Below are 24,317 nucleotides of genomic sequence, written 5' to 3'. Positions count from 1 at the left end.
TGGCTTATCATTCAGATAGGAATCGGATTGAACCTTTTTTTCGTGGCCAACGTCACCCAAAGCCCGGGTACCAGGATCAGGAAGCGACACTGAAAACGCGCCCACCTAACGCGTTCATCCTCATAAGCCCTGCGGTTAATTGTCCATTCATTCGTCATTCACGCATATCACCATGAGTCGAGAAATTGAATTGGCACTACTATCCTTGATGCCATCATATGGCGCAGATTTACCGTCATCACTCGTGGAGCTTGCCAGCTCACTTCTTGCTCAATCGCGGAACCAAGCAAGTACTCTCAAAGCCGACGAGGAGATTGCCCGACCATACGCCTGTGCGAACATTGCATGCGATCGCTTAAAGATACAACTTGATCTGCCGCCTATCGAGCCTCGACCTCCCGTGCCGCCAAGGATATATAAGCGACTCTATTCCCACCTGGACAATATTCTACCTTCTGCTTCTAGCAGCGCGCGACGCAGCTCTGGTCGCGTTCGCACACCAGTTGCCAAGCTTGGCGCGGAGCAGAGTGCTGCCAGCACACCATCGCGGCCTCTCCCCTCCCGTGGAACGCCGACAAAGGAACAGAGCTTAGCTAAATTCCGCAAGCTTACGACACCGATAAGCAAAAGCACGCCCACTGGGGCTGATGGCGAGAGCGGGAGGACAGGGCTACCACCGTGGGTGGCACCTGTGATTCGATTCTTCAGCGTTGAGACAGGGAGTAAGAAATTGGCTCCCACTGTGTTAGCAGGCATCGAGTCTATCTTATTCCCCGGAGGCCGGAAGATTGAAGAGGACTGGGCCATCAGTCAGACAACGGAGGTGCTAGCAGCTGTCCTGTATCATGTCACGATACGATTTCAGGCGATAACAAGTGGAGTCCCTCTCGACAGCGACAGTCATGCTCCGATTCGAAAAGAAATTTTGGGCATCTTGAGTAGAGCACGCAAGGAAGTTGTCTTTATTGGGGCAGAAGACGCTGGGGCGTGGGAAGAGTGGAACACGGTGAAAGCCAAAGACTTTGACGCGATGGTCGAAGCAGCGAAGACAAGCGGGTGGTTGGATAGCGATTGGTACCGAGGGATAAATGACGTGGTTCAAAACATTGGCGATGGCGATGTGAATATGGATGACGCCGAGGAAGGACCGCAGGAGGGCACGGGGAGACGGGCTGACACGATGTTCCAAGACCGATATGATTTCTTGAGTGAAAGTCGGAGGGCAGATTACAAGACATGGAAGGAGACACAGCTGGCGAGGATCGATAAGTTGTTGGCCGAACAAGGTGCTATGGAGATTGATGTATAGGAAAACCTCTAGACAGGATTAATGACATAGAGACGCAGTGTGCAGAAAGATTCCCCGAGATACACCTGCTATTGACAGGCTATGTTAGGATGGTGCAATGTGAACACCTGCGCGTCAAGTTCATGTCATCATATCCAATGCAGTGTCAATCACAAGCCCCCATCACTTGGTTTCACCGTATTCAATTATCAGCGTGAGCTATGTATATGGTAGTACAACTAAGCCATCTTCCCAAGGATATATGGATGGCCGGCACTCAATCCACCGTCCACAGCCCAAGCCTGACCGTTCACGTAGCTGGATTCATCACTACCCAAGAACAAGGCAACCCGCGCTACTTCGTCGGCATGGGCACCGCGCTTCAAGGGGTTGACCTGACCAATCTTCTTGTCGGTACCGCGTGCACGTGCAGACTCATACACGGGCGCCGTCATGCCGGTCTCGATGATACCCGGGCAGATGGCATTGATGCGGATGTTAGTTCCGGCGAGCTGGTAGGCGATTGTCTGGGCAGTATTGATGACGGCGGCCTTGGAGGCCGCATAGGGAGTGGTGCCCGCATTGGAGCGGATGCCAGCTACGGAAGCAGTGGCAATGATGCTGCCGTTAGACTCGGGCTTCTCTGCAGAGGTCTTTTGCATCGCTGGAGCGGCATGCTTGGCGGCCGCGACGACACTGTAGGGGTGGATTAGTTTAGTATGATGACAATGAGGTGAGCGAAGTAGGAGTTATAGTACCTCCAAGAATTTGTTCTCATGACTTCCAAGAAGTCTTGCTCTGTGTAGTCGGTAAACATGCCATATTTGCCGATGATGCCGGCATTGGCAAAGAAGATGTCCAGGCGCTTGTATTGGGCCAGAGCATCGTCGATGACGGCCTTGACCTTGTCTTCATCGCCAGCGTCAAACTGACGAACATGAACATCTACAGAAGGATAGGCGGCGTTGATTTGCTTCTTGTGACTCTCCAAGTGAGTGCCATCAAAGTCGCAAATGTAGATGGCCTTGGCGCCGCTCTCCGCGTACTGGTGGGCGGTGGCGCGGCCGATGCCCATGGGTGAATTGGCGCCTGAAACGAGGGATCGTCAATCACACACACTCGGCAAATATCTGCCCTTCCTTACCTGTGATGATGGCGACCTTGCCCTCGAGGCGAAGTCCGTTGGAGGGGCCAGCCTTGCGCTGGATAGGAGGTAGGCCGAGCTGCTTGCCCAGGGCCTCGATGCGGTCTCGTGCTTGGTCGGCCATTGTGATGCCGGTGTGGATTGCTTGGGCGGTACACGGGATGGGATGTGTATCAATGAGAGATGCAGATGCGAGATCTGTCGTTTTATGAATCTCTGGGATGCTCCGCGCGAGCAAACATTGTCGGATTGGATGGGCCGCAAAGTCCGAACCTGACCTGCCGAGGCACAAGAGGAGCCAAATCTTGGGGTAATTGGATGACAGATGCGCTAGCATCATGCCTTGGTCCGCAACGGGAATTTCAGGTTTCTGGGGTAAACCTATGATATGTGTTTAACTGACATATGATATATATACATACACAATTTCTAGACAGTGTGTGCATGAAATAACAGTTCATGCCTGTCATCGGCTTAAACAGCACCTCAAGCGAAAGTACCTATTCGTAAGTATGTATGTACAGTAGGTAGGCACTTCCCGCGCAACCGCTCACTGCACTGCTGAGGCGATGTTGACCGCTATGAGCCCCACGGAACGGACATTTCGGCCATTTCGCTCAACGTGGCCGAGTCGCACGCGACACTGAATGTGTAGAGAAGTGAGTTAAGCAATTTAAGCATTCGAATTCCCGTTGCCAATTATTCATGGAAATAAAAAAGCGGGAAAGAAGGGACGTTGGTGCCAGGGCAACTGGCTCATCTAATACCCTCGTTACAAGGAGCCGTCTCAAAGTGGGCATGGACTCTCGCCAGCTTGTCGGCCAGCCAGTCAGCAAACGCCGCCGTTTACTTCCTTCAACAACACAAAACCACAGTCGCATCCATTGTTGTGCGCGGTGACGCTTCCTTCATCACGCCAGCCACCCATTTATCGGTTTCATCATGATTCTAACACGTGCTGGAAAGCCTCAAATCTTGGCCTTGAAGGCCCAACGGCCGCCACCGGCCGCGGATGACAGCCCGCACCGTCAACTCAGGACAGCCATCGCCTTTGGCACGTCTTGAGTTTTGCAATCATCAAAATTGGTTTGCGCTCAATTCATGAAAGCCTGTCCAGCTCAACCGCAGCATCGATTTTGCCGATGCGCTGAGCTGACTTCGGTCGCGCGAACCGAACCAAGCGATTTGCGCATCTCGACTGTAAGGGCAGCTTGCAATTGCATATCGATTCCCGAGCCGCTGCTACTGGCAAATTCAGCTGGACGCACCCGCAACACAAATCGACAATTTGCTTCAGCTCGGCAAGGTGACGAGCGGCACACATCGGTACACAGTTTGCCTCCGCCATGGTTGTTCTGTGAAACAATGTTCCAAGCCAGGCGGCTGCTGTCGCCAAAACAGAAAACTCATGCGGCAGCCAACTTTATCGAGAACCGAGTTTTTGCTGGTCGAGATGTTTGCTGCGCTTATTATTTTCGTCTGACATTGCCAACTCTTGCGCGAGGCAAGCAACGGCTAAGAACAACTAATCGAGAGAAAGTGACCCGACAGCAGCAGGGGCCACCTGAAGATACGCCATCGGCTGCTTACCACCAGCCGACATATTAACAGCCACGGCAGCCATAACAACCTTGACAGACCTGCAGCCAAATACGAGAAAAAAAAAATTCAATTTCTCGCTCGAATGCAAATACTTTACACCTTTCCCACCTAAGAAGAAAGCCCGCCAAGTCGCAGCTCGACTACACTTCCAATGAGAAGCCGGACATGCTGCAGGACTGCCATGCGTCCAATGTTTCGCATGTGGACCCGTCATACACCATCCTCTCACTCTTCTTGTAAGAAGTGTGTGAGAAATGCGCCCATATTCATGGCCATTGATCTATCGGCGGGCAACAGATAAAAATTAAGGGGCCATACTATAACCCATAGGCAAATAACTTCCTTTGTTCAGCGCGCCCTGTCACGTCGCCCCCGGCCAACAAAGAACACGACACCTGCAAGTCATTTGTCCTCTCTTGTCTAAGATGTGAAGCGGACAGACCAAGCAATGTCACCGAGACAGTCACAACGCCAAGTGTAAATGTGCCTCACTAGACATTGATCCTGATCCTTATGAGATCAAAGAGAGGCTGGGGAGGAGCCATGTGGCCGGTTTACAAAACATACCTAATGGGACGTGTCATGACCCCAGCCCGGTTCTGCTGCGCCCGAGTAGCAGAATCCCACCATATTATCCGCCAACCTCTCGGGACACTTATATCTTGAGCCATCACACCCCTGCCTCGCTTGCTCCTGGAGTTTGGAAACTTTGGACGGATACGTTACGCAGCAACCCGTAACAGCGGGCCATCCCCAAGTACCAACGCTCGAGTCTCCCTTTGTGCGTTGCATGACGCTGTAGCGCCTGTATTCTCTACCGATCCAACGCTCCTCGTCTTCGGGTCCGTGTTCCTCAAACACCACCACTTTAACAAGCCTCTTTCATCTATTTTCAAAATAGCGTACTGCGGCAAAAGAAATTCAGCACGCCACGCACTCTCAGCCTCCCCGTCCCGAGCTGAACGGTACCAACGTTCTGAAAGCATCATTACGTCGCTCTTTTGGGTTGGGTAGGAGGGAACTTTCTACAACGCCTCTTTCTAGGTTCGGGGAACACAGAAGAGAGTGTACATCTCCAGACGCAGTGCGACGAAATAACCGACTTGGCTCGTATTTTTTCCCCAATCGAATTCATGCGTTGCCTCCCGATCAGGGCAGAAGTCTAGCTTGTCTCCCAGAGAGCCAACCATTTACTCACCCTTCGGTCAGCCTCCTCGTTTATAACATCCGCGGACCTCATGCCTTACTTTCAGCAATACGAGTTGGCTGCAACCTCTGTTGACGGATCCTGCACACAATCGATCTACACCGCGCCGAGCTAGTCATGGAAGCGTGCGTTGGAAGCGCATGGGGCGCGATCGCAAGCGACGTGAAAGATGCGCCGAGTTGCGTCAGAGGCTGCCGAGACAGCCTCCGACGGTTGCTCGCACCCAGTGAGGAGACTTACGATGTCTTCTGCAGTGTTCTTACGCAACTTGACCAGCCTCAAATAGCAGACATGCTCATCGGGTTGTACTGCTGTGATGCGCAGCTCTGCGGCGTGAACAATATTGCACTGCCCGGCTATGATCGTAAGTATAAGATATACTCCTTCCCTCCGGCTCTTGCTTTTTCTGTGTGTTGCAGTAAATTCCAGTTATGCTAACGGCCTTGTGTAGCAAATGTCGACCTTTTAATTACTGTTTGTTCAAGGTAACCCGAGCTTTTTTTTTTCCATCGATAATATTGCTGCTGTGTTCAATACTGAAACAAGGCAACAGTCTAGGCTACAAACCAATCCAGGATCCCGGCCCGCCACCAACAACACATACCTGCATCAATACGCTTCTCCCCAGCAGTGATATACCTTGCTCACGAACGATCATTTCACCAACAACCACCTCTACTCGGTCAAGTTATTCAAGAACGTCGTATCCCACTTCGTCCATGACGACCACAGACGCCACCCGGTCGACGACGACCTACACGAGTAAAACTTCAACAATATCACAAAGCATGACCTTGACTTCGAGTTCGTCAGGCAGCACTGCGACTTCAACCTCTGAGACAACAAGTACTAGTGGTGCTGGCGCCGCACTGCCTAGAATATCCTCTCTGGTGGACCCGCGACTTACGGATAACATCTCCGGGCCTAGAGGTGACAACACTGGGGGACTATCCACAGCCGCAAAAATTATAATCGCCGCTGCTGTTGGTGGCGCTATTCTGGTAGCCATAATTGCCGTCTTGTGGCACTACCGGTATGGCAGGAAGAGTCGACAGCCAGAGCCACAAGAGGGAGGCAGCCAACCAAGCCTGATACTCGTGCCACCAATCTCTCCGACTTCTCCGTTTGTGACTCCATCGCCCTCTTATCTAGGACGTGATGGATCACCACTTACACCGCCGCCGAGATTAAAGGAGAGAAGGCTCTTGCCTACAGGGTCAACAGAGATGCTCATTGAGAGTGGCCCGTCACGGTTACGCCAAGGATTCCATCTTCCAACGGCATCACGGTCGGGAATCGCTTCGCCCTATGGCTCTACCACCAGTCCGCCTGTGGCAATGAATGCGGCTGCTGCCGGTGCTGCCCTGGCCACGGAGCGCAAACCTTCAGGGCCGCTGTCACCAACCCGGGGCCGCGGCCCTTACCTAAGCCCGACGCGGAGCCAGTTTGCCTCGATTTCATATGCGTCGTCGCTGGCCGACCCCGGACCGCCACCATCTAGAGACCTTCCAAGTACGCCTTCCCGAACGGCGACGACGCGATCCGGGAGCCGGTCGCGCGCTGAGGTGTCACCCAATGCGATTGGCGTGGCACTCGAGTTTCCGCCGCGGGAGGATGACCTGTCCGGTCAAGTTAGCAACGAGAGCGGCGAGAGCTCGGAGTCCAAGATCATGACGGGCCCCATGCGCGGCACTTGGGGCGATAGCTGGGCGACGTCGAGGGACGAGGCACCGGCAGGGCTGGCACCGCAGACGCCGACGACGCGCCGGCCGAGTCGCAGCCCCATTCTCCAAGAGCAGGAGTTGGCGAGGATGGCAGGATCATACTGAACTGCAGCATCCAGTACCACCCTGGTGGAGAGACACGGCGACGGCGAAACACATGTATACATAACGAACACAGGGCGGGCGGCATGCACATACATATATACAGCTAGACGTTAGACGAGACAATGGATAACATTGTTGAAGCGAAATGTAAAATCTAATACTATTTATTCACTCGCACAGACTACTTTATACCCTGAGCCCATCAAAATCCGTACTTTTCTTTTTAAATCTTCAGCCCCTTCAGCGAGCCTACCAGGTCGGTGATGCTCTTCTCCAGCGACGTCCACTTGATGCCGAGCAGCTTGTCGGTCGCCGAGTTGTCGATGCGGAAGAGCTCCCCCTCCGGCGGGGCCTCGCCGCCCTTGACCTCCGGGCCCGGCACCGCGTCTCTGCGGTCCTCGAAGTTGCGGTACACGACGTCCGCCACCTGCCTGTTGTCGAAGCGCCCGCCGACCACGAACAGCCGGCGACCGCCCGCCTCGGGCAGCTCCAGCGCGCGGACGTGCGCGGCCGCGACGTCGCGCACGTCCACCCAGAGCACCATCGTGCCCGTGTCCGGGATGCCGTCGCGCTCCCAGTCGCCGCGGAGCAGCGCCACCACGCGCGCGTTGGAGGTGTTGATCGCGTCGGCCGACTTGAGGTGGTGCGCCACCGGCCCAAACACCAGCGGCGGGGTCACCGTCGCCAAGTCGAACCCCGGCTTCTCCTTGGCCACGAAATCCCACGCGGCGCGCTCCGCCAGCGTCTTGGACACGCGGTACGCGGTCATCTTGTCGCCGCCCGAGGCGACGACATCGTCCGCGGTGTTGGGGTTCCAGGAGGCCTCGGTGTAGACGGTGGCGTGGTCGCGGGCCTTGCGGGCGTCGAGGATGGCGGCGAAGGAGGAGGTAACAACGACGCGGCGGACGCGCGGGGCGTGGGCGCGGATGGCACGCAGGATGCCGAGGGTGCCGTTGACGGCCGGGTCGAGGAGGGCGGCCTGCGGGTCGGTGAAGTCGTAGTGGAAGGGCGAGGCGGTGTGCAGGACGGCGGAGAGGCGCGGGCCGTGGGCGGCAAGCACGGCGTCGAAGGCGGTGGGCACGGCGATGTCGCCGACGGGCTCGACGGCGAGGCGCCCGGCGGAGACGAGGTCCGGGTAGGCGGCCGCGAGGGTGTCGGCCTTGGCCTGCGTGCGCACGGTGGTGATGACGGTGTGGCCCTTGGCGAGCAGCTGCTCGAGGATGTGGGCGGCGATGAAGCCGGAGCCGCCTGAATTAGGAAGAGAGGAAGTGTTAGGGAGCGACCTTTTTTTTTTTTCTGAGGCAGATTTGAAGCTGTTCGCGGGGGAGGTCACTTACCAGTCAGCAGGATAGTCTCAGTTGCCATTGCGAAGCGGTTATTGGAAGTGATGGTACGGAATGACGAAGGTTGGAACAACGAGGGAATTGATTTCTATTTAAACTAGAAGATAGAGAACTTTAAATACCACCACTGGCTGCTAACGCCGTCAAAGCTTCCCTCTCCGTCCCTCACCATGTTGCTATCGCCGCTGCCCGCCCGCCTTCCCCCACCAACGAGCCGCACCAACGGAGGAAGGTTAGCCACCCGTGGCCGTGGGGGAGGACGAATGGCTGACGTCAATCAAGGGTTCCATCGCGCACAACATCTTCCTCCGTGGTGACGATCAACTAGTTCTTGCGCTAACTGTGCTCATCCAAGCGTGCCCGTCCTCACAGCGCCTCGCGCCGACGGGATCTGTGATGGAACCAAGTTGACGGAAGTTTAGTCTTCTCTCCTCACACCAACACGTAATTTCATGCCCATGTGGCGTGGGCGGTGACCAGTGACTGGCAGACGCCTTGCGGTTAAGTAATGACTATTGGTTTGTACAGCCACCGGCTGCGTCAAGGGACTTGGCGGGTCAGGAAGCAAATTCTGAACCCCAGTGTAAAGCGGTCGTTAACTCCGAAAACATTCACAAGAGAGAAGGAAGCAGGCCATCCATCCATGAGGCCGACCATGATTATTTCCTTGACTCTTCTTGGCTTGGCCCAATCAGGCATCGGTCCAAGTCTGGCCGCCAACGTCAACATGTAATCCATCGCGACGGCAAGCCCACTCTAGTTTCGGTGATAAAAGAAATGCACCCAAATGGTAGTTATCAAAGCACCCCCAGTCGCCACCGTTCTAAGCCTCACGGTAGATGGGGAAATGGGTTAACTAATTGCACGTTGCGGCAGATTGGACGGGTCGGAATGTCCAAGCCTCTCAGTTTCCCCGCCCGGCCGCCCGGTAGACCGGCAACACCGGAATCGCTTGCTGCCGACTACCAGCGACGGTTGAGATGTGATGGATTTCTATTTGTGAGTCAGAGTGTTCCTCTATGGGGTCACATGCCATGATGCTGACCAGGCTGAAAATTGTCTCGCACTGGCCGTACCCTGTTGGCCCCCAATCCCTTGAACTATCCATACATCCATCCAGGTGTAGACGGATCCAAGACATGGTCGCTTAGTCACGAGGCAATAGATGATTATGACTGATGAACAAGAATGAAAATGCATTGCTATCCTGTTGGATGTAGTGGTGCTGATATCTTTTTTATGGATTCCGTTTTGGCGGGATCCGTAATGTACAATACGCTGTGTCTTGCAGCCCCATGTGCTGCTCGATGGTTCTTCCAAGCGCCGGCCTGTCTAAATAAACCGAATAAGATGCTCCCTTCTCCGACAACGAACCCACTCCCGTCAACTTGATTAATTTTTTTTTTCGAATGGATTGTCCTTCCCGTCTCCTGGACAGGCCCAAAAGCAACAGGCAGCAAAACCTTGTGCTCGCTCATCATTCTGCTGGTGCCGGAGGCGCCGGCGATTCTGGTTCGGGATGGGACACACCGCCGAGCCCAGGAGGGGTGGGGGGATCATCCGGGACCGGCATCACCATCGGCCCACGGGCAAGTACTGGTCTGCCAGGCAGAGACTGCCCACGAATGACAATCTCCACCTCATCCTTGTCCAGTGTCTCGTACTTGACCAGTGCCTGGGCTAGTAGGTCCAATTCTTTGCGCTTCTCGGTCAAAAGCTTTCGTACATCCTCGTATGACTTCTTGAGGCTCTTCTGCACCTCTGACTCGATAATGGCTCTGGTTTCCGAACTTAGGTTCTCGTAGCGGCGCCCGTATTCCATGGGGCCGAGGACACTGGACATGCCAAACTGAGCAACCATCATGAACCCCAGATCCGTAGCACGCTCGAGATCCTATTTTTTTACGTTAGAATACTGTAGTTTTACTTGTAATTTGAGCCTCAACTTACGTTAGAAACTCCCGAGGTGACCTTGTCATCACCGAAGCGCATCTCCTCAGCCATCTTGCCACCGAGAAGTACGCGGATATTGGCGGTGTACTCGGCGGCCGTCGTGGAGTACTTGTCCATGGCCGGCACATGCGCGGTGTGGCCTAGCGATCCGCCCTTGGGTAGAATTGTGACCTTGTACAGCTTGCTGTCGCTCTCTTTATCGAAGAGTTGAACCAGAGCGTGGCCAGCCTCGTGATACGCAGTCATTTCCTTTTCCTTTTCCGAAATGACCATTGACTTCTTATCAGCACCCATGCTCACGCGATCAAATGCCCATTCGAGGTCCGCTCTCGAGATAACGTTGGCCTTGGCGCGACTGGCGTGAAGCGCGGCAAAGTTGAGCATGTTCTCTAGCTCAGCGCCAGAGCGACCGGGGGAGCGAGCAGCGATGGCCTTGAGATCGACGTCTTGGGCGAGCTTGATCTTGTTCGCATGGTGCTCTAGAATGGCGATACGTCCGCGAACATCGGGAAGACCGACGTCAATGTGGCGGTCAAATCGACCCGGTCGTGTCAGAGCCTTGTCGAGCAGCTTGGGCAGGTTAGTAGCAGCCATGATGATAATCTTGGTATCTTGATCAAATCCATCCAGCTCAGTCAGAAGCTGGTTGAGAGTCTGCTTGGAGTGAGCTTGGTCACGGGGGTTACGCTTTCCACCGACCGCGTCCAGCTCATCGATGAAGATGATGGCGGGTGACTTCGCTTTGGCGGCAGCAAAGAGCTCGCGAACGCGTTTCGCACCGACACCAACGTAGATTTCGTCAAATTCGGATCCGGACATGTAAAAGAACGGCACACCGGCCTCGCCGGCAACAGCTCTCGCAAGGAGGGTCTTGCCAGTACCCGGTGGGCCAACCAGGAGAACGCCCTTGGGCAGTTTGGCGCCGAGGTCGGAGAACTTCTCAGGGTTCTTGAGAAATTCGACAACTTCCTGAAGTTCTTCCTTGGCCTCATCACATCCATGAACGTCTGTGAATCGCGTGTTTTGGTTCTCGGCCTTGACCTCAGAGTCCGTCTTGCCGCCAGCGCGGCGGAAGGAGCTGAGGAACTCGATGAGAATAGTGACGGCCACAAAACACAGGTAGGTAACCAGAATAAACGTCGCGAAGAATCGAACCCAGCGGAAGATGAACATGCGCGTCGTTTCTTGGACCACGACATGGATCGGCTCACCCCTGCCACCGGCGGTGGCGCTGCCGAGACCGGCATGCCCGACCGCGGCGTTGGCAATGGCCGCCTCGGAGCCATATCCAAGGCGTCCGATGGCGACACCCGATGTCGTGCCCGAGGTAGCGTTGGTACCGGCGTTCAAGGCCGCTAACGCCTTCCTGTAGGCGTCCTCCGTGGCGGGGTTGGTGCCGAAGCGGCCGGACTGGTAGCGCTCGACGAGGATGCCGGGCATGTTGGCGCGTAGAAGTAGCTGGTATAATGCGTTTTGCGCATTGGCGTTGCCGGGGTTTCTGTTGGCCGACTCCTCGGCGCTGGCGAGCTGGTTCCTAGAGATGCCATTGGACGAAGTGCCAAACGGCCGGCGCGCGTCCAGCGCCAGCTGTGTCCGAGGTCGGAGGGCGAGCGCCGTGGCGGTAAGCGAGTACTGTCGGTATGAAAATGGCGCGAGGGCGAGTCTCGATTGAGGCTGCGCGAATGTGCGCCGCGCCAGAGCGGGCGCGTAGAAGCGCATTGATGCCGCTGGCTGAGCGGCGGCACGCAGTCCCAGTCGGGACAGCGACGCCGCGGCTCTGAGATCAGCCATGGCGGCGATTGTGCGAAAGCGGCCGAGGGGTCTTGCGTGTCAATAAATCTCGGTAGAATGGCGGCTCAGTATTGCGTTGGTCTTGCGCACGGATGGATTTGGATCGCCGCTCGATTGAGGTAGTCGCCGATGCTCGTGACCTCGGAGGAAAATAGCCCCTGCCGCTGTTGTTTCGGGTTGCGTAGGCACTGGTCGATATGCCGAGGCAGTTGGTGACAGATGATGCAAAGCAACTATTCAGCGACATGCATTGTAATGGACTTGGGTAGCCCGGCTAATGTGATGCGGCGTGGGTGGCCTGATGCGAGGGCGACCGTTTGCTGATTTGCCCCAACCTAGTTCCGAGAGGCAATCGCCAACGGGGCTCGCTGACGTTGTTGCTTAGTCATTCAACGTTCTGTCCAATGGCTTCCCCAGCTTGGCCAGTACGGATGCGCCGCCAGATCACCTGACAGAAGCCGCTAGAAAAAAGAGGCGATGGCTTCGGCAGCCGGAACAAACACTCACCATTGTCACGGCAAATCGCTTGGACGAATATGTAAGCGTGCACTTTTGGAAATCGCCATTAGAATGACACCCCGACCGAGACATCTGGTGATGTCGAGTATTGAATATTCAAATTTCCATTCGCAAACGGCTCTCACCGTATGGCCCTCCTCCAATGGCTGGAATCGCATCATGCATACATCATACCATGGGTGGTGCCAACACTCTGTACTCAAATTCATTTCAAATCCCCTGCAGACACCCCTTTCGGCAGTCTTTCTACTACCTATATCTGATGGGGCATTATGCTCATCCCTCCTGCGCTGCGCCAAGCGTCATCTTGGACGTTAGCCAACCCCAATTTTCGACCACCCAGGCACAAGGCACCATGGCCTGGCCGATAATCCACAAGGGTGTCAACGACTCACCTCTTATTCTCGCTCAGGGCAAGGCATCCCAGGTGAGACAGAAAAGGAAGAATTCGAATAAACGTCCAGAACTTGTAGAAACGCTTATCCCAGAAAAGGCGAGAGACATCAGCAAAGTAGCCCACCCCTTCCAATTTTACCTGCCAGTTTGCTCTGTTACCGAAGTGGCCAGGAGAGTCATGTCTCACATAGAAAGGGGGGGAGAAAGGCACTGCATTTTTTGACAAGGCACACAGAAAGGACTCGCTTTGTGAGGGGCGGGGAAAGAGGCGGCGCATGCAAGTTTTTTTTATGATGTATCAGAATAATTTTTTTGTGCAGAACTAGCTTGTCAATTTGTTGCAAGAAGCAAATAAAACATAACAGAGAGTAAAATAAAATACAATACAACGTAAGCGCAAAGGGTAGCCACCGCGGAGCACAAGTTCCTCTCTCAGGTTAGAAGGACGACAAAAAGAAAAAACCGAGGCGAGCCGAAATCGTTCAAAAGGAAAAGACACTCCATATCCAATGAAAGTAGACAAAGGACAAAAAGCAAGATGAAAAAGGAAAATGCCACAAAAAAAAACAAGTTGCCATTGAACTTTGCAATAAGGATATCAATTTAAACTGAAAAAAAAAATCATGTTCCCAATTATAAATTCCACCTGTAACCAAATACCCCCCCAACGTAATAAATATTAAAAGATAGACACAATGTACAGCCAAGTACTTCAATCCAACCTCCAAACCCTGGGGCACTGCGTCGTGGTGCTGTAAAACCCGTTCCCAACATCCTGCCTGGTATCTCTCTCATCCGACCATATTAATGTGTGTTCGTATCGTTCGTAATGATGTATATCTTCGACCCAATCCATGTACAGTATTAATATATAGCTCTATTGCATTGTTGTACAAGAGCGATCCTCGCCGTAGACCACTCGCGGTTGCCAAGACGGGTATTGTGCGATGACCGATTTAGATGGCGGCGATGCGGCTGCTGGGCAGCTGCATCGACGGGTCGTCGAACTCGATCTTGGGGCCGCCGTAGAGGTCGTAGATGCCGGATCCGTAGGCGGGCAGCTGGCCGATGGTGGCGACCTCGACGGGGGCCTGGTACTGGTACCACTGCTCCGACTCGGCCTGGGGCGAGGGGTAGTGCCCAGCCTGCTGCTGGGGCTGTTGCGGTTGCTGCTGCTGGGCCTGCTGCTGCTGCTGAGGTTGCATGGGCTGAGGGGCGTACTGAATCATGGGCTGCTGCTCGACGGCGGCGGCGTTGTGCATGGCGTACTGGCTCTCCTGGGACGGGGCGGCGTGCGTGTACATGCCGCTGTCGCGGATGGCGGCCGGGCTCTGGCCGGCGACGGGGGAGAAGCCGGGGCTGCTGGTGATGGGCGTCGTCATGCCCTGGGTGGTGTAGGCCATCTCGACGACGCTGTTGCTCGGGCGCTCGCTCTGGCCGCGCGGCACCTGGAAGGACGGGTGGATGTTGGTGTTCATGGTGGCGACGCCCGGGTTGCCCTGCTCGACGACGTAGAAGGGCTGCTGGATGGAGTGGCTGCGCTGGAGCATGACGGGGTGGTGGTGGTGCGGCGGCTGGACCGAGTACTCGGCGGCGACGTTCTGCATGTTGTACTGGTGCATCTGCTGGTTGAAGTCGGGGAAGGAGGCGGCGCGGTGCATGACGTGGTGGCCATGGGGCAGCGCCTGGCCGGGGACGATGGCGGACACGGGCCACGACATGGCCGTCTGCGTGGGCGTGGGCGGCGACTCGCCCATATCGGAGTCGGAGGAGCAGTCGTCCAGGACCTCGTTGGGGTGAAGGCCGCGCTGGTGCGAGCGGCGCTGGTGCTTGACCATGGTGGTCTTGCGGCAGAAGCTCTTGATGCAGCCGTCGTGGGCGCACTTGTAGGGACGCTTGCCGGTGTGGATGCGGCGATGGCGAGCAAGGGAGGAGGACTGAGAGAGTTGTCATGTTAGTTGGTTGCGAGAGAGGGGGGGGCAGGAGCCATTGTGTCGTACGTCAGAGAAGCGCTTGCCGCAGCCCATATGTTGGCACTGATGAGGCTTCTCGCCAGTGTGAGTTCGGATGTGAACAGTCAGGGCGCTGCGCTGGATGAAGCTCTTGCCACATCCGGGGATGGAGCAGGAGTAGGGACGCTCGTTGGTGTGAATTCTGTAGTGGCGCTGAAGATCTGACTTGCGGTTGAAGCTCTGTCGCGACAGACGCGGTTAGTGACTGGTGATTGTGAATTGGTCCTGCCAGGATGGTGAGGCGTACCTTGTTGCACGAGTCCCAGTCACACTGGAACGGGCGAGTGGCAGGCTCATATTCGACGAGTTCGAGGAGCTCCATTGTGAGTTATGATGTGGATGACGGTGATGTTGATGATAAGGATGATGAGACAGAATATGAATGGAAGTAGGGATGTGGTAAGGGGAGGGGGAGGGACAGGATGTAGATATATGTATGATATACAAGTCCCAAGAAGAGGTAGTTGCTCGAAGCGATGACGGGTTTCTGTGAGAGGCGTGCCGGTGAATATATGCCGGAAAGGCAAGAGGCGGCCGGGGTATCCAAGGTGTGTGGACCGGGTTCTGAATCAAGTGGGTTGGTGACCGGGGGGGGGGGAAAGACAGGTACTGACAGGCCCTTGGCTTGGATTGTGGTACAAAGCGAGCGAGGGTCTGTTTATTCTGCCGACTTTGATACAGGGCCGCGAAAGTGGGCGTGAGAGTCGTCGGCAAGCAAGGGCGTGGGTGTGTAGAAACGGTTGGACGTTGGTGTTGCTGGTAAGGTTGCAGTTTCTGTTCGTGGAAGGATTCGAAGGTTGCTGATTAGACAAATTGCAAGGCAAGGGAGAACTGCTGGAGAGCACAATGTCTTGCAATGGGCAGGTAAAAAGGCTGTGGTTCGTGAGTCTTGAGTCTTGACGCGGAGATGTTGTAGACAAGAGTCAGAGCCAGGGCCTGTTGAAGAAGAAGAGATGCAAGGAAGGAAGGTGGTGAAGAAGGTGATTGACAGGAAGTAGAAAGACTTTGATTGAGAGGAAAGCGAGGCTATATAGATGAATGATGGCAGGCAGGGGACCAGAGAGACGGGCCGGGACTCGGGAGAGAGGCCAAAGAAGCAACACAGGCTTGGGAAGGGAAGTGTGGATGTGGAGTCGAGGCCAGAAAGAGAGGAGGTCCAGGTGAAAAGCAAAAATAATAATTAAATTAAAAAATAGAGAAGCTAAAAAGAAATACAATAAAATAAAAAGGTTAAAGAAATAAAAAAGAAAGCAAGGGTGTTGGGTCGAGGACTCCAGGTACCAAGGCAGTGGTGGGCAGGGCAGGCTGGGAGCACGCCAAGAAGGTTGCACAGTAGTCGATGGAGCCACCGCCGATAGAGAGGTCGTTGAGCAAGATGGACTACGAGCAGTTTAGTGTGCAAGGGGAAAGACATGGGGGGAGTGAGAAGAGCTAGGGAAGGTGTGGGTGAACTCGATGAAGGGGGGTGGTTACGACAGAACGATGAGAACGTGAGTGAGAGGCATACTGTGCTGGTCAGTTGAGCAATGTATGGGGACGGCCAGGACCAGGCAGGGAAAAAGCAAGGGGACAAGGATATGGGGGGGTTTGGGGCGGGCGGAGAGGAGGAGATGTGGTGGTGGTAGATTTGGGAGGAGGAGAGAGGAGAAGGAGGCTGAAAGAGGGTGATGCTGGTGTAAGTGGGCGACTGTTACCGGCTACAATCGCAGGAAGGATACCAGCAAAGGCAGTGAAAGTACAAGAGAAGCGGCTAGTTTTGGGGTGGCGGCGGCGGATGGGCCGGCATAGTGCCTCGGAAGAGGGGAGGAGGAGAGAGGAGGGGGAATGGGTGATGAGAGGAGGAGGAGGGGAGGGGGGTGTATCGGGTGTGTGCGAGTGGCGTTGTCATTTTTTATTTTTATTTTAATCAATTAATTAATTTATTTATTCTTTAGATCTAGCGTGCCTGAGAAGCAGGAAAAGAAAACAAGTAAAATGGGCGGGGGAGGACGAGTTCTGTTTGTGCCTGTCTGTGTGTCTGTGTGTGAGGTTGTGGTGGTGTGATTGTGGAGGAGGAAGGCAGTGAGTGAGAGCAGCACCGGGCAGTGACAGGCAGTGTGTCTGTGTGAGTGTGAGTGAGTGAGTGAGAAGGTGCACCAAGAAAAAGAGAAACCGCGCTAAAACGACGCGAAAAACGGGCCTCTCGTACCAATGTATGTACATAGGCAGTTAGCCTGGCCGGCCGACAGGGGACTTGCTCGCCTGGACAGAGGCTTGCAGCGGGGAGCTTGGCCCCCTGTTCCCCCTGTAGCAGCACTATGGTATAGAGGGTTACAGCGATGCTACAGTGGAAGCTCGGCTATACATGATGGGCACTGCAGCCTCTGCAGCTGGCTTGTTGTTAGGGCCTTGTTTTAGCGTAGCCAGCTGCCACAGGCATGGTTAGCATGGCGGTTGAAAAAGAAACGCCCGCTAGCCAATTGGCACACCAGTGGAATGGGAAGAAGAAAACTAGGAATTAGAAGAAATACGAAGAAGAAGTAAAAAAGCACATGAAAAAGAAAGCAATGAAGAAACATATGAGAGAAAAAAAGGTTGAGCTGAAGAAAAAGGCTTTGCTCGTTTAATGGCATCAGTACCTAGTAGGCCAACACAGCTTCCACCAGCACCAAAACCAACTCCCGATGTTCAGCCTTTCTTCCTCCGCACTTCATCGAACTCACGCCATAGGCAACGAGTAAGTCATGCTCTATCGTTCATCATACGTACCGGTTATTAATTTCCACTTCAGGTCGATTATCCATCTTTTAATCTTCATATCCATCTCTTGTCATTTATGCGTCCAATCCACTTTCAAAACTCTCTGCAAGCCACCACTCTGATCGATCGTCACAAGCTTTTGGCCATGCCACTCCTTCTCGCTACTACACTTTATTATCTTTCGACCTTGTTGTCTCAATCTGTCAACCTGCGCCTCCTCCTCCTCCTCCTCCTCCACCACCACCACCACCTATCTTGACTGCGGCTTTCGCGGGGAGAGGAGGGGGGCTCGAGTCATCATCCTGTTAACCTTGCTCGTGCCGTCGCCGTCGCCGTCGCCGCCAGACAATCAAATCCACCAACAACGTGGTTGACGGACGTGTCTCGTCCCCCCTTTGCACTGATACGATGAATTTAATTAATTTGAATTCAATTTCAATCTATCAACCTTTTGGTTCTAATTCCCCCTTCCTTCTTCCTATTGGATCTTGTCGGCCAGCCCTGCGCTAATACGGTATTGGCCCCCCGGGATCGGACTTTTTGGCATGGGCCCTTTTTTCAGACTGAACCTGCGACAACCAAAGCGATCCAAACTGACCCAGGCTGATGCCGTCATACCATTCTTAGCGGTTGGCGGCCTAGCTCTTCTTCTTTCTACCTGCTAACCCTCTCATATCTTGATTTTCCTGCCAAACACCCCTGTTAACCGATGCGCCCCCCCCCCTCGCGTTGTCGTTTGGTCAACCCCATCATGGCCATCGTGATGCTATATTCGGTAACCTTGTCTTGTACATGGGTCGACTTCAATGACCAAGGCTCATCGCCGGCATTAGCCGTTTCGCCATCGAGTTAGTAGTCCATTCTACCTTCATCCTCACCGTACACCGTCAGGAGAGCTCCCTTCTCGCACGGTCAACCCGTCGTCGGCCGTCGGCTAGGCCCTTGAAAGCCTGTTCTTGACATCGCGACATGCCGTCAACCTATCAAGCATTCCCACATACGAATTGAAGAAACCGTTGTGGCTTTCGCATCGTCAAATTGCCAGTCTGTCACATCTCGACTTCTTTTTGTCAGTTCCCACGTGCCTATCGTCAAATAACGCCATTCGAATCCCGCAAAAAAGCTTCCTCGGTTCGTCCTCTCTCCCCGTGCTCCTTTTTTTTTTGTCTCGGCCGACCTGCGTTATCGAGTTTCCTGTTCCTTACCGCACATCAAATCGGAATTCGCACTAGTAATCAGAGGAGGAAGCCGATGACAGCTCACTAGGGTCACTTGAATCGGCCATGCACAAGAGATGCCGTGGGGCCACGCTTCCCGTTTTAGTAGGGCTTCAACTCCCCCCGCCCGAGGGCCGCAATGTCCGGCAAAAAAGCATATAGCCAGTATGCCACACTAACTAGAAGACGCAACTCACACCTGTCTGTCCCTTGAATCAGTCGTTGGACGCGCCAGTCGGCACCGCTGGCTAACCCGAATAGCCTCATCCCAGCGATGATCTGGGACCGGTAAGCTATTCAAGCGATGCGAGTGCCGCCCATCTGTTGGCCTTCCCTTTTCTTCACCTCCCCCCTTTCCGATACTGGCAACCCCAGATCATGTATGGCCGGATGGCCGTTGCTTCCGCCCCAACACATGTGACAGTGTGACGATGCATGTTCGGCAGTGCTAGTGGGCATCATGACATGGTTATCGGTTTCGACAAACGCCAAACTGCTCCGTATGTGCCGATTTCTTTTTTTCTCCGTCCTCGCACTTGTGCAGCGTTCCCCTCAAAAATTGGCAAAGGAGATTGCACTGGCACTATCGTGTATCCATCCAAAAGCGTACGCGCCCGAGTCAGACAGAAACAATAAAAAAAGGCCAGGCCGACAAGGGTCGTCCGTTGCCCTGGCCTAGATGCAATGGTCATGCTCTGTCTGGTTCGAGAATGACGGACGCGGTAGCAGGTGGTTTCCCGATGCAATCCAACAAGGACCCTTTTTCGTCGTCGACCTTGCGTTTCAACCAACCGTGCCCTCTCGCCTCACCGCAGAAAACTAGATTACCATAGTTTCGGAATGCCCATGATGGATCATGGCGCACAAGGAAACGGCCCAGAACCAGCAACAACCAAGGGCGCCCACACCTTCATTCGCCCGACCCGGTTTGTCCATGCTGCCGCTACCCTCACCGACCGTTCAAGTCACGGCCGACCGTGGCCGCTTCCAGCCTTTTGAGCTTGGCAGCCATTGAGCTTGGCGAGGAGAGGTGGTACTGGCATTGAGGCGGGGGCGGCGACGGCGGCGGGGGTTGTGGTGTTGGTGTGAAACTTTACCGGTCAAGTCCGTCTGATAAAAAGGACAAAGGCATTATGGACTGATGTTGGTCCGAGAGAGAAAACTCAAAAATAAAATTCGATAAAATAAAACTCAATAGAATTCAATGAAAACAAATCTTATTGAGAACGAGAAATGCGGTGTGCTTCTTGCTCCGTGCAAGCCTCCATCTGAACAATCTCAGACGCACCCACAGCTTGTCCAACCCGACTTGGTCCCCCTGTCATGGAGGCTGTCGACCGTCGTCTGTGTCGTTGGTAGTGCCAGTACAAGTACAGGAACAAGCCAGAGGCGTTTGTTCGTTTGGTCTTTCTCGTCTAAGTTGGTCTGCGAACGCGGAAACCAATAGCCCTGCCACCGATTGAAAGCCAAGAGCCTTCCCATGGCCGCCACCAACAACTAAAATAGGTATGCAGCCGGCTTGGCTGCGTTCCCCTGAATCCCTCCGATGATTCTCGCTATGGAGCTGTGATTTTGCTCTCTTTCTCAAGAAAGAAAAGGCCCGAAGTATACGACTGCGCATGGCGCGCTAAAATTTCCTCCCAACCCGTCTTTGTCTTCCCCTTTGGCTTCCATTATCAAGCTAGCTTCTAACTACTTCAACAAGGACTCGCAATGTGGAGGGTGAATCAACCAAGCCTTTCCGCAGTACTTTGGCCTCATCCTGGTTTGTTAATGCGCCCACACTCCCGAGAGCCTTGTCTTGCCCCGTTGGGCTTCCTACTCTCCTACGATGAGCCGAAAGGGAAAGATAAACCGCCCCGACGTCCTTCTTCCTGAGTTCGGCCCTGATTGCGAGATTTGCTGTCAAAGTTGGCGTAAACTCAAAAACTCGACAGCTTGCGCCTCTCGCACCTGGTGTAAGTAAGAGCATGAAGAAGTGCATGAAGCTGAGCAAGGTGACATCAGGCCACCGTCCTTGGACTCTACAGCACTAGATGAGATGGCTTGTAATTGCATGTTAATGCAGTCCTCAGCTATTGTTGCGAAGCAAACAAGTAAAAAAAACTTATTTTTAGCAGGACGATGCATGAAGATGCTGCTGCTCCCAACCTTGTGCTAGCCGAGAGACTTGGCTGGGAACCAAAACCCTGGTTAATAACCGAAATCCGGGTCTCATTTTTTGCCAGTAACGCGCTGGGGGTGAACAATGGCCAGCACGGAGCGGAGAGGGTCCAGAGAGAAGGAAAAAAGCTCTCATCCCGAGGGTAGTTACTAGTCGTTGCTCCGTACGGATAAAACAATGGGAGAATTAAGCTCGCAAAGCGCAGTAGTCAACTGGCCTTTGTTGGCCGCATCCACTGTCCGGTCGGCGCGCACCGCAATACGGGCCGAATAAGCGCATTTTCGCTGCCAACTGAAGCTGAAGATGTATGGACACGAGCTACATGCTATTTGGAATTCGCCATTGTCGTTGTATTCTTCACCGTGTACAAAAGTTCTTGGCTCTTTCATTTATTAATAATCCGTGCCAACTTTTTCTTGTGCCTCCATCGTCGTCCTCCCCAGTCTTTCTCTCCTGCTGTGGTTCGATGGCTTGACGACGGAAACAAACCTTGGTTGCATTAACTCGTAGAAGCTAGTATTAGCGAAATGGAAGCCGCATAGAAAAGCATGTTTCTCAAAATAACTGCCCTCGATTGTTTAGCTTCAACTTTTGTTTCGACGTCAAGCTAGGTTCAGGCTCGCAGGATGGCATGTGCGCTCCGGGTTCAATCTCAGGACCCCCTTCCATTCCCCCATCCCCCCGATCAATTTAGTTATCGGAGAGGGGGAGAAGAAGAAGAAGAAAAATGGAGGGAGATGGGGAGCCCTGGGAAATCTTTCCGGCGATCTTCTTTATCCAAACTCGGTTTCGTCTCCTTTTTTCCCGGCTTGTTCCAGCTTCTGACAGACAAGGCCGTGCGAACGGTGGCTCATCATATTCAACAATCAGTGCACAGCTTCGACGTCTAACAGGGCATAACAGCCTTCTTATCGTTGAATGAATAAATCGATAAGTTTTGATTTTTTTTTTTCATCAATCTTATTGGCTCGCCTATGGTCTTTCGCGAAAAGGCGACTTTTCAACATATGGCTGAGGTCTGTTCGCATAACGCCTCTAACCTAGCCTCGTGGCAGAGAGCTATGTATGGAAACGAAACCAACCCATTTCGCTCGTTCGAGTAAAGTTCAGGCTACGGGAAGAAACGCCACGGGCTGCGAGCCTCTTACGGCCAAGGCACAGATACGCCCATTCTAAAGCACACCTTGGATCGTTTCCTTTCCTAGTTGTTGAGTGTGTGTTGTGTGTGTGTGGTGGACGGAAGTAGAAGGCGCCGCTTCTGCCGCCTTCAGATTTTGGTCAACCTGTAACACGCGCACGCTCCCTCATCGTGACAATCCAAGCTGGGCATCCGATGGCTGGCCCTGTTTAATGCAGCGGGTATTAAGCTCTGAGCCCTGTGGATAGAGAGGGCGGTTTAATGATAGTGACAATTACACGAAAATGAGCTCAACAGGGACCCAGGATCATCAAGCTGAGCGACAATCAAAAAAATCTTCAGCTCAAGAACGGTTCTGCGACTCAGATTCACCAAATCCCGATGCCTGAATTGCTGATTACCATCATCCGCTGAATGTCATTGTCTCAGCTAGGACCAGGCCTACCGGGATACTCCATGTTCTGCAAGAACCATCACCCCAGTCGGCCCCCAGTGCCAGACAGAGTATTGGGCTTTTCATGCTTTGTCGGCTCTTGGTTTCTGTCAGTTGCAATTTATCGAGACAGGCCCCGCGTGACCTTGATCTTTCTAACTGCATTTGATGACGGAAGGAGCGTCACTTGGCAATACACTCCAGTTTTCTTACTCTGGCCGCATTTGTCCGCCCAACGGATTTCACTTCAGCTTGTCTTGATTGAAGAACAGAAGCGCGCTCCATCACCCCTCCTTCGCCAGTCAGGAACAAGACAGCGGGCTAGACCCGTGACAACCTGTTCCTGGCACCAAGGAAGTGGGCGGCCCCATCTACAGTGCCGCGGTGGCATGACAAAGTTTAAAGGGCTTGTTGGAGTCTGGACTGAACTCAGTCAAGTTGCTGGCCAACTCCAGCGACGAGGCGTTTCTCTTCCATGCAGAAAATGGAGCGACCAAACAAAAGCCACCTTTTCACAGCTCTTCTCTTTTCGCATGAAACAGGTTTTTGTCTGTTCTCATTGAAGCGAACGGGCTATGCCGTATTGGGTTCCACGTGTGTGTAAAGCAAGCAACTCGTGTAAAAATAAATAAATACACAAAGATGGCTTGACTGCGACACGACTCATGCTCATGCGATTGGCCTCGATTGAAAAGGAGGAGAGAGAGGGGGAGGGGGGGAGATGTCAAGGCCGGCAGATGGCGCGAAACCCTGGTATCCTTGCCCTGCGCCTGGATCGGCCGCCATGTTCGTGAAGTGTGCGGAACAGGCAATTCCTTGTAGCCATCAAGAGGTGAAGGTGCACCGCAAAAGCCGAGCTGCAGCAAGCCACGCCACGGCGGCGGAGCGGGGGATAGCAGCATCGTTGTCGAGGCGGGGAGAAGGAGAGCGAGACCGAGGACCAAGGATAGGTAGAGTAGGCAAGAAAAGAGAAAAGAAAGCAAAAAAAAAAAATTCAGAGGCTTGCATGGTCTTGTGCAGAACGTTGAACCCAGAACCCAGAACAGAACCCAGAGCCCGTTGGGGATTGTCTCAGGCGGCACCGCCGCCGCGCCTCCTCCGCCGCCGCCGCCTCCTCCGCGCTCCGGGCTGGCTGTCAACCAGGAGAGGCAGTCCATCAAAAGGCAGCCCACGCTCACTCATCACCAACACACATGCGCGGCGCCGCGCCCCCGATGACAAGGGCCCCAGGGCAGTTGTACGTATGAGGACACGACTCGGCGTACGTCAATCATATGACGATCAATAATACGCCGCCGCGTGAGTGTGTGTCTGTCTCTCTCTTTTGGCAACTAACTCTAATCCCGGAAAGATCACTGACAGGACAAGGGGAGGGGGGGTTTGAAAGCAGACTAACGACCAACTTGGGAAAGCGAAGTTGTGCAAAAGAGCGGAGAAGCTTGCGCATAACACGGTCAAGGAAATGAGAGCTTCCGTCTTTTTTATGAAAACTGGAGCACAAGTACTGCGCGTTGCTACGTCGGCACAGCGCGTTGTTCGCGT

General features: G+C 53.9%; 5 protein-coding genes across 5 annotated transcripts; 1 reads left to right on the top strand and 4 right to left on the bottom strand.

Annotated features, from left to right (window-relative positions):
- Positions 1 to 1,527: 1,527 nt before the first annotated feature.
- On the bottom strand, positions 1,528 to 2,556 carry ISF_02340 (3-oxoacyl-(acyl-carrier-protein) reductase; the record flags this gene model as incomplete). The annotated part of the gene is made up of 3 exons (XM_018845946.1): positions 1,528 to 1,984; positions 2,047 to 2,377; positions 2,433 to 2,556. 3 exons carry the CDS (start codon positions 2,554 to 2,556, stop codon positions 1,528 to 1,530), a joined length of 912 nt encoding a protein of 303 aa, XP_018706653.1.
- Positions 2,557 to 6,578: 4,022 nt separating this feature from the next.
- Positions 6,579 to 7,070, top strand: ISF_02339 (hypothetical protein; the record flags this gene model as incomplete). Its single annotated transcript, XM_018845945.1, has 1 exon — positions 6,579 to 7,070. One exon carries the CDS (start codon positions 6,579 to 6,581, stop codon positions 7,068 to 7,070), a length of 492 nt encoding a protein of 163 aa, XP_018706652.1.
- A 223-nt stretch (positions 7,071 to 7,293) lies between these two features.
- ISF_02338 (dihydroflavonol-4-reductase) lies at positions 7,294 to 8,435 on the bottom strand (the record flags this gene model as incomplete). The annotated part of the gene is made up of 2 exons (XM_018845944.1): positions 7,294 to 8,318; positions 8,408 to 8,435. 2 exons carry the CDS (start codon positions 8,433 to 8,435, stop codon positions 7,294 to 7,296), a joined length of 1,053 nt encoding a protein of 350 aa, XP_018706651.1.
- A 1,455-nt stretch (positions 8,436 to 9,890) lies between these two features.
- On the bottom strand, positions 9,891 to 12,157 carry ISF_02337 (intermembrane space AAA protease IAP-1; the record flags this gene model as incomplete). Its single annotated transcript, XM_018845943.1, has 2 exons — positions 9,891 to 10,307; positions 10,364 to 12,157. 2 exons carry the CDS (start codon positions 12,155 to 12,157, stop codon positions 9,891 to 9,893), a joined length of 2,211 nt encoding a protein of 736 aa, XP_018706650.1.
- Positions 12,158 to 14,028: 1,871 nt separating this feature from the next.
- ISF_02336 (Zinc finger, C2H2-type/integrase, DNA-binding protein) lies at positions 14,029 to 15,406 on the bottom strand (the record flags this gene model as incomplete). The annotated part of the gene is made up of 3 exons (XM_018845942.1): positions 14,029 to 15,009; positions 15,073 to 15,264; positions 15,332 to 15,406. The coding sequence occupies 3 exons, from the start codon at positions 15,404 to 15,406 to the stop codon at positions 14,029 to 14,031; spliced, it is 1,248 nt and encodes a 415-aa protein (XP_018706649.1).
- Between the last annotated feature and the right edge of the window lie 8,911 nt (positions 15,407 to 24,317).

The sequence above is a fragment of the Cordyceps fumosorosea genome, assembly GCF_001636725.1.
Source record: "Cordyceps fumosorosea ARSEF 2679 chromosome Unknown scaffold_4, whole genome shotgun sequence".
NCBI lineage: Eukaryota > Fungi > Ascomycota > Sordariomycetes > Hypocreales > Cordycipitaceae > Cordyceps > Cordyceps fumosorosea.
The sequence above is the reverse complement of the archived record's forward strand: the minus strand, read 5'-3'. Positions and strand labels throughout refer to the sequence as shown.